The 9,790-nt window shown below is 34.6% G+C and overlaps 1 protein-coding gene across 1 annotated transcript in view; it reads right to left on the reverse strand.

The window, feature by feature from the left end:
• Positions 1 to 2,274, reverse strand: part of LOC106875860 (SCAN domain-containing protein 3) — a 41,788-nt gene extending 39,514 nt beyond the window's left edge. Inside the window, exon 1 of the mRNA XM_014924162.2 lies at positions 1,723 to 2,274. Coding sequence (XP_014779648.2) covers positions 1,723 to 2,274 — 552 coding nt within the window. The remainder of the gene's footprint in view (positions 1 to 1,722) is intronic.
• Positions 2,275 to 9,790: the final 7,516 nt, after the last annotated feature.

Raw genomic sequence — 9,790 nt, forward strand, 5'->3', positions numbered from 1 at the left:
CATACACATGATCACAAAAACACAAATTTCACAACTTGCGAAGTAAACACAACAATGACATTTGGCACACTGCCTCATGAAGATCACTGCTAGCTCTCACTGCACACACAATTGTGTGCTGCCATCTGTTGGTATGCTACAGAACAAGTTCAGGAACTTTTGAATATCACATCATATATGTGTGTGTGCATATGTATATAAATGTATATATGTATATATATATATTTATATATATATATTGAAAAAAAAGTCGTCAGAATTTTGGAATAACTTTGTAGTAACGCCTGCGCATGCGTAGTCTTATGCATGCATAGAATTAAACAAGCAAGCGTTTCCCGCTCAATTCATTCTCTTTCTCGCTGGCCAGCGATTGAGCATGGACGTGTGTTTAAAGCTGTCTCTACATCTTTCGGTCTTATACTCGACAGCTCGTTATTCTCACCTCTAAAGATGTATAACTAAAGATTTGTATGTTTTACCAAGTAAATAAATGTTGTTTAAGTTGTTTAGTCTGGAGTTCAGCATTCCGTCTATTTCTTTAATTTTATAGTAGAAAGTCAGGTATACAATCTAAAGATGTATAACCCACTTTCTACTAAAACTTCTTTCATTTATTTTATACATATATTAGCGCTTTCGTTCGTCTTTCGAACTTGTCAAATATAATCCTGTGAAAATACAGAGATCTTGCTTATTTATAAAAAAACAGGTGTTTTGGGGGGTTTTGTTTATAACAGAACATTGTTTTGTTTTTTTGTTTTCTTGGGGTGAGGCTTTGGAAACAATGGTAGATGTATAAGCAGATAGATAGATAGACAGGCAGATAGAGAGATAGATAGATAGACTGATAGTCAGACAGATAGAGAGATGGATGTGGTAAAAGGGAGAGAGAAGGGCCATTGTATTGAAATGTATAAAATAAATGAAAGAAGTTATTCCAAAATTCTGACAACTTTTTTTTTCAATATTTAATTCTGTACATCACACCTAACACTCTACATACACACACACACACACACACACACACACACACACACACACACACACACACACACACACACACACACACATATATATATATATATATCAGGTCATCTCATAAGTTCTGTCTGATTTTACCTTTTTTAAAATTGAATGAAATTTAGTAGTATTTTAGAATGTCTAATGGAATTAAAAATTATTTCTATGCATTTGTGTACATTTGAACTAATCAATTATTATTTTACAGAATAATAGAATTAAAATTTCTTTGATTAAATCCCTTTCTAACATGGAAGTATCCAAAGAGCATTTAAGGCACATAATGCTTTATGAGTACAAAAAAGGAAGCTCTGCAGTCGAAGCGACTTGAAACATACACTCAGTTTATGGGAAAAATGCTTGAATGAAAGAACTTGCAGAAGATGGTTTGCAAAATTCAGAAGTGGAGATTTCAGCCTTGAAGATCAAGATCGAACAGGACGTCCAGTTGAGTTTGATGATAAGCTCTTTGAGGCATTACTTGAAGAAGATCCTGCATTATCAGTTGAAGAATTGGCAACAAAGCTTAGTTCAAACCATACAATTGTTCATCGTCGTCTTCAACAACTTGGAAAGGTTCCTATACTTGGAAAATGGTTAGCAGGTGCTTCATTTCAGGCTCGTCACTTAAAAAATGTCACTAAGAACATCAAATAGTTCCATAAATCTTTTCAAGCAATTCCCCTTTGAGAGCCACCTTACCTCAGTGTGAGATAAAAGTCTCACATAGTCTGCATTTTCACAAAACTGCTTGAAAAGACGTTCGCATTTGGCATTAGTTTTGATAGCATTGACACATTTTATAACTGATTTTAGTACCTCATTGAGAACAGGAGACATATTTTTGGATACTAAGCTCTCTCTATGAATAACACAGTGCACAAGAAGCATTTCTTTGTTCTCATCTTTCATCAATTTTGAGCAGCCTTTTTTCTTGCCCATCATAACAGGAGCACCATCTGCAGCACAAGATGTTATGTTCTCTATTGGTATATTGTTGACATCCAGGTAATTTATTAGCTTATCATATATATCAATGGTGGATTCTAATGATTTGCAGAATATCATTTCTTCAGCAATTTCACCTTTATCAATATATCTTGCATAGGTTAGTAATACAACTTCACTGTCTCTTAGAGTTGATTCATCCATTTGTAATAAAAATTTTCTTGATTTCAGCTTTTCAACAAATTGTGTTTCAATATCTTCACTCATTTCATCTATTCTTCTAACAGTATTGTTACTGAGTGGCATGGCTTCAACAACTTCGTCATCTTTTTTCCAGGACTGTTTTAAAAAATGCTGATATTGATGGTTTAATTAAATCCTCCCCAATAGTATGATTTGTTCCACATTTAGCAATGAGTAATGAAATTTCATAACTAGCCTCAAGAGTACAACAGACATTAACAGTTTGTGTAGTAAACAGAGATGTTATTGTTGTTCTTTTTGCAAACTTCTTTAAAGTAATTTAAATCTGAATATACATACACACTATGTTTTGTCTTCAAATGCAACTGAAGACGATTTGGTTTCATTGATTTGTTGGTCAAACATTGTTGGCACAAGAGGCGGAGAAGTAACTGTTTTCTGTGGATAGCGGATATAAATTCAAATTTCAAATGTTCCTCTGAATATTGATGAACTCTTTTTTTTAACTTTCACTACTTATTTTATGTATTTTTGAATCAAACTCAAAGAGATTTCAGTTCAAACAAATTTTTTCAACAATTTCTTCAAAAAGATTTCAGTATAAACTTTCGGAAAATATGCTCAAAAAATATTCCGTGAATCTTCTCAGCTGCAAAAGCCTTTCTGTCAATGATGGAAGTTTTTCTTACCTTTTTGCTGAATTCACAAACTCGATAATAATTCCTGACTGGTTAGACACCCATAATTTTTCATCCCAAGTTACAATTCAACACCAAAAACAGGCATCTCATGGATTTGCCACCATTTGTTTTTCACCACTCATTATCACAGCTGTAATCTAAAGAATAAAAAAATAATGCTTATATGCTACATATGAAAATAAATAAAATACACAATACAGTAACAATTGTACAAGTTGTATCATATTAATGATATAACATGGAGATATGAGTTGCCAAAAAAGTCATCAGTGAAAATTTGAAAAAACTGTGGACTCAACCTTGTAGCTCTATGTTTGAGCATGTTACATATCCTGAGGTCAGGACAATGTGAAGCAGTAAAAGCATTTGAAACTAGTGAAGATGATCTTTTATCAAGCTACAGAGAGATACACAAAGGATTTAATCAAAGTCATTACTTTGCATAGAGTGGCTAGAAGTGATTCATTACTAAAAACACATGCTTATATGTTTCTCTTACATCTCTGTCTTTCCTAACGCATATAGCTTCACTTGATTAATTGATATATATGAGTATATGAGTGTGTATGTGTGTTTTTGTGTGTGTGTGTATATAATATAAATATATATACATATATATATATATACACATATATATACACACACATGCATATGTATGTATATATATATATTTTTATATATATATATATATATATATATATAAATATATATATATATATATATATATATATATATATATATATATATATATATATATATATATACGCACACATATGTACACACTCATGCACATATATATTGGTATGTATACATAAATATATGTATGTATGTATGTATGTATGTATGTATGTATCTCTCTCTCTCTCTCTCTCTCTCTCTCTCTCTCTCTCTCTCTCTCTCTCTCTCTCTCTCTCTCTCTCTCTCTCTCTATATATATATATATATATATATATATATATATATATATATACATACATATACATACATGCATACATACATATGTATATATATATATGCATACACACACATACACACGCGCACACACACAGAGATTTATTAATATAACAAAATCTATAATTATTTTATAAGAACCTACGTAAATAACAAATAAACAGATAGACGAATAATAAAATATCGGTAAATAAAAACAAAGAGAAATAAATTAATATCTTGTGTATGCCTGATGACAAAGAACCTATATATCAAATGTATATCAATTAATTTATCAGTGATGAGCTAGGATTAAAGAACTTATTAAATGAATATGCCACCCACCTTCTCTCTTCATAGGCTAACATACACTTCACTGCACAACCATAATATACTAAAAACTTATACACACACTTCACTGCATGTCCGTAAGGCATCCACACTGAAATACACAAGTTTCATTACACATTCATCATACACTGACTCTCATACACAGTATGATGCCTTGGGCAGACTACACAATAATGCTTTGTGTCTCTCATTATACACACGTTTGCATGTACTCTTGCTCTGTCCATGGCCTTTGCAGGCCCATCTGCAACTGGTGAGATTAAAAATAAGAGTGAAGTTCCTTCCCTTGTTACCATATTTTAATGTATATAAGGAACCCCCTAATTTCAGGGGCTTAAAATTTGGAAAAAAAGATTTTGTAAGGGATTCTAATACTATCCATGTATAAGAAACTCCCATATTTTTTAAACCTAATTTTTAACATATTAAAGTACATATAGAGTCATAAAGCCGGTTTTCTGTTTTCCATGGCAGTTATATTCCCCACCTGGACAGAACGCCAGTCCATCACAGGATTGCTCATTTTTTGGCAGCTGAGTGGACAGGAGCAATGTGAAATGAAGTGTTTTGTTCAAGAACTCAATGTGTTGTCCAGTCCAGGAATTGAAACCACAATCTTACGATCATAGTCCAATATCCTAACCATTAAGCCACTACTAAAGGAAAGGTTATCTTTTTGGGTCGTACTGACTCGTAAGGGCCGGTTTCCCAGTTTCATGGCATATATATTCCTTACCTGGACGGGAGGCCAGTCGATTACAGGATTACTCATTTTTGCCAGCTGAATGGACTGGAACAAAGTGGAATGAAGTGTTTTGTTCAAGAACACACTGTGTCCCCAGTCCAGGAAATGAAACCACAATCTTACGATCATGAGTCCAATACCCTAACCACTAAGCCACACTGATTGGTGATGAGATTAATGATGTTAAAATTCCACTTGAAGAGTGGCAAATTGATGGCTGATGGAAAAATATGTGCAATGGGGGAATTCCAGAAGGAATGAGTATAGAATGGTTAGTGTAAAGTCTGAGATTGGTGGATATAATATGGGTGATAAGAGAAGGAGAGATTAGTAAATCAGAAAAAGCTAGATAGAGGTGGCATGAGGCCAGCCACCTCTGAGCTGATGAGGCCATTATAGTTGCAGTAGGAAAGGTAGATAGAAATGTTAGCTTGTCTGCAGGCCAGACATTAGAATGTGTTGGTGAGTGACTTTATTATGCCAATAAGTCAAGTAACCTTTCTTTGAATGTAGTCTAGGACATTTGAATGTAGTAGTAACAATAACAGCAGCAACATGCTAGAAGTAGGAGCATTCTCTATTGTGAGGTCTCATCTGAGTTTTCAAACAGTTGCAGTATTTCCTGGTTCAGAAGAGAAAGGCTTGTCTTTGTGATGTAGTCTGTGTTATGTTGAATATGTGCTTTTACCAGAACAGATCTTCGAAAGTTCTTCTGCATGCTGGACATATTTAGTGGTGTTAGGGTATGATAATCATACTAAATAAGAAACAGATGAGTGTCTTATTGCTGATGTTTAGACCCAGATCTGCCTGGATTAAGTAGATTTATGATTAAACATCTCAGAATGACATTATCCAAAATGCCATCTCATTCAACAAATGAGATAAGTTTTGGAACTTATAAATTCAATAAACATATAAATAGGTGTATAAAGAGATAGATAGATATGAATGTCTTCCTAGGGTCAAAAACAACAGTAACACTGTCTTCTATAGGACTGCCACATTTAGTTGGCAAATATATCTTATGTGAATAAATGGATAGGGATAAGTAGATACACAGACAAATAAATAGATGAAAAAGTTAAAAATTTAAAATTGGGGAGAGGTGAAATTTGAGCCCCTTATTAAACTTTATAACATTAATTATTAAATATTAATGTTTGCTTCTCATAAAATGGTGTATATTTAATTTACATTATTTTATTATTTATGATTATTTAAGGCAAACACAAGTAAAACGCAAATTCTTTTCACTTTAATGCTTTTGTCTGTATTTAATTTTGATTTGCATATGTTTGTCAAATCGCTATGATCTCTTTAAAGTAAACAAAACCAAAAATTTAAAGTGTGGGTGGGAAGGTGAAATTTTAAAAAATTGCTTTTTTTTGCGTATTTGTAATCTTTGACATCTAAAACATAGGAACCTGAAATTTTTTTTTCCAAAAATGCATTTTTCAAGGACAGGTGTGAAATTGCATTAGCTTTCATTGCCAGTACTATTGACACTTAAAAGGCACTTGTACCAGTGACATTGTAAGAGGCACCCATGCCAATGACAAGTAAAAGGCATCAGTGCCAGCAATGAGTAAAAGGAACCCACACTGGAGACACGTAAAAGGCACCCTGCTGGTGGCACACATTAAGCATCCATGCCAGTGACACCTAAGGAACACCCAGTATACTCTATAAAGTGTTAGGAAGGGCATCCAGTGATAGAAACCAAGCTGATACAGATGACTGGAATCTGGTGCAGCTCTCCAGAACACCAACTCCAGTCAAACTGTTACCCATGCCGGCATGGAAAATGGATGTTAAATGATGATGATGATGATGATGATGATGATGATCAATGCTTCTGTAACTTTGCTTGTTACAAGGTAGGAGTGTTGTGCTTGCATGTGTTTGCCTTATTGCATATATAAGAATTGTTGGATATCATGTGGGATGCCCATACATGTGTAGCCTACAGTATACTATTAAACAACTTTGACCATTCTTTAACTGTTTTAATTTCTAGGCGTACCATTGCTTCTTTCTTTACGCTACTCTTTACCCACCTCTTTCCAGCATCGTTCCTTGATCATCAACATGGTCTTACTTAAACCTCTTAATACTGACCCACAAGAGACAGCCTCTGGGTCTTTGACACAAATTTCTTGTTTTAAAGTGATCTAGATTAAAATCTTCCATAAAAATTTCATGTTAATTATTTTAAACACCAGGTTCACTGCTATGAAGTAACAGCTTCAAACCAATATCAATGACAAAAGAAAATATTGAAAATGGCTTGTGAATTTCTTTCATAGTTAAAACTAAAATATTTACTGCTATAAGAACATCTTTGCAAGGTAGAACTCTCTGGAAACAGTAATCTGCATGTAGACAATAATAATTTTCTCTCTCTTCTCTTTTGATTACTAAACAACTAAGGTTCTATGAAGAATAAAAGAAAAAAAATCTCAAAACACATTCCATGAATTTCTTTCAGACTGTAATTATTTTCCATCTAAAAACGAAATGTCTTGCTTTATAAAATGTTTAATTCGTATACCTCAGGTTATGTCATGCTGACAATTTCTAAATAAAAATGAAATGATACTATATATGGTTATCTATGACTAGAACTTTTAAGACCTTTATAATAAGAAAAGGAAAAAAAAAGACAATAAATTAATAATGAATATTCTATGCATCTTGTTCTTTACCATTTTTACTGGCATGCAAGTCATTGTAGTATACAGTGTAAATGTAGAGTAAACACTCAAATATTGTCACTGTCTTTCCAAACCCAGCTGTAATTCACATGGAGGTTTTGGTCCTCCAAAATTTGCCACCTGAAAAAGACAGGTTGACTCCACAGGCAACCTAACTTTGGCCTGAAAATTCAACTCACATGCTTCTAAATTCGAACTTCTAATCTCATCAAATATATGATGAGATGATTGTACTAAGTGGTCACTAGAAGAACTTCACATGTTTGAATGACAAAGTTATTTTTCTAAATTCTTTATTATTTTCAAAATCAACGGAGACTCAGTTAGTGTATTTCAACAGAAATAGACTAACAATAGAATTTAAGCTGTGAACCACTCCACTTTATCTGTCTCATTCATTATTTCCTCTCCATTCATTTATTTCAGACCCTGTCATACTTAAACTACTTGTCTTCTGACTTTCATAATCTCCTTTCCATTCACCATTCACCATTTACCAGCAGCCTAAGGAGACAACCCCACCTTTCCTCAATCTCTTCCATATTTTCAGACGAAGAGCAAGAACCTAGAGCAGTGGTTCCCAAAGTGGGCGATATTGCCCCCCTGTGAGTGGTAGAAATTTCCAAGAGGGCGCTGAAGTAAAGTGGGGTAATAACGGGATAGTAATTCATGTAAAATGTGGGGCAATAATGGGGTAGCGATTCACGCAAAAACAACAAAATAATGGGTTTGTTAGGTCAAGTTTTATTTGTGAAATGCAGTTGCAATGTTTCAGAAAGAGGTCTATGTTTGTGATGGTTACTTGTGGTGGGGGCTCTAGGAATGTGGCTCGGGTGTTAAGGGGGTGGCAGCCCCAGAAAAGTTTGGGAACCACTGACCTAGAGTATTAGATTCTTCACTCTATATAACAATTAGAACTTAATGAACTCATGTACAAGTATGAGGTGGTAATTATTCAGCTCCTATGATTACGACAGTCATTGCTGTGATTGAATTTAAATTCTGTGCTGGTTGTTTCTACATTTTTTGCCTGAACACTGATGAAACATCAAAACCCTTTCATGACAGAATTATCCTATGCAGACCTCTACCGCCAAGTAAGAGGAGAAATTTGTGGAAGGACTTCATTCTTCTGTTCTGTTAGCCCCTTTTTGCTCCATCTTAGCACATTAATCTAGCCATTATTGATAGCTATTAGTGATTATTTATAGGAAAGGTCAGATCAATTGATTGATTGATTGATTGATTGATAACCAAGTAACACTGACATTCTCTTAAAATAGTTAATTCTTCCTTTCTCGCTTATGTGTTCTGTCTGTCTGTCTGTCTCTCTCTCTCTCTCTCTCTCTCTCTTTCTCTCTCTCAGTCTCTTTGTTTCTGTCATTTTCTTAGTCATTTTTCTATCTAGCATCTATCTTCTCAATTGCTCCCATTCTCTCTCTATTTCTCTCTCTCTTTCTCTCTCTCACACACATACACACGCACGCACACACACACACACATACACACTCACGCATACACATACACACTCACGCACACACACACATACACATACACACACGGAGGCACATACACACACACACACATACATTCACACCCACACCCACACCCACACACCCACATATACTCACACACGCATACACACTACTTTTATACTACTCACATATCTACAAGCACACAAACATATTCCCATCAACCTACCTACCTACCTACACCATACCCTTTCCCCAATCTATCTCCATGCAACTCTCATATTGTCTTTGTCTCTGTTTCAATTGCTTAATTTCTTTATTTCTCCCCTATTTTCTCTCTCTCTACCCACTAAGTTACTTTCTCTTTATCTATTACTGTCACTCTCTTTACCACTTATACTCTATCCCTCTCTCTCTGTACTCTCCTACTTACTCCATCCGTCTCTCTTTACTCTACCACTTACTCTCTCTCTCTCTCCCTCTCTCTTTACTCTACCACTTTCTCTCTCTTATCCCTCTCTCTTTACTCTACCACTTACTCTCTCGCTCCCTCTCTCTTTCCCTATCCCTCTCTCTTTACTCTACCACTTACTCTATCTCTCTCTCTCTCTCTCTCTCTCCCTATCCCTCACTCTTTACTCTACCATTTACTCTCTCTCTCTCTCTCCCTCTCTCTTTACTCTACCACTTTCTCTCTCTTAT

This window comes from Octopus bimaculoides, chromosome 8 (assembly GCF_046866305.1).
Source record: "Octopus bimaculoides isolate indiv1 chromosome 8, ASM4686630v1, whole genome shotgun sequence".
Classification (NCBI taxonomy): Eukaryota; Metazoa; Mollusca; class Cephalopoda; order Octopoda; family Octopodidae; genus Octopus; species Octopus bimaculoides.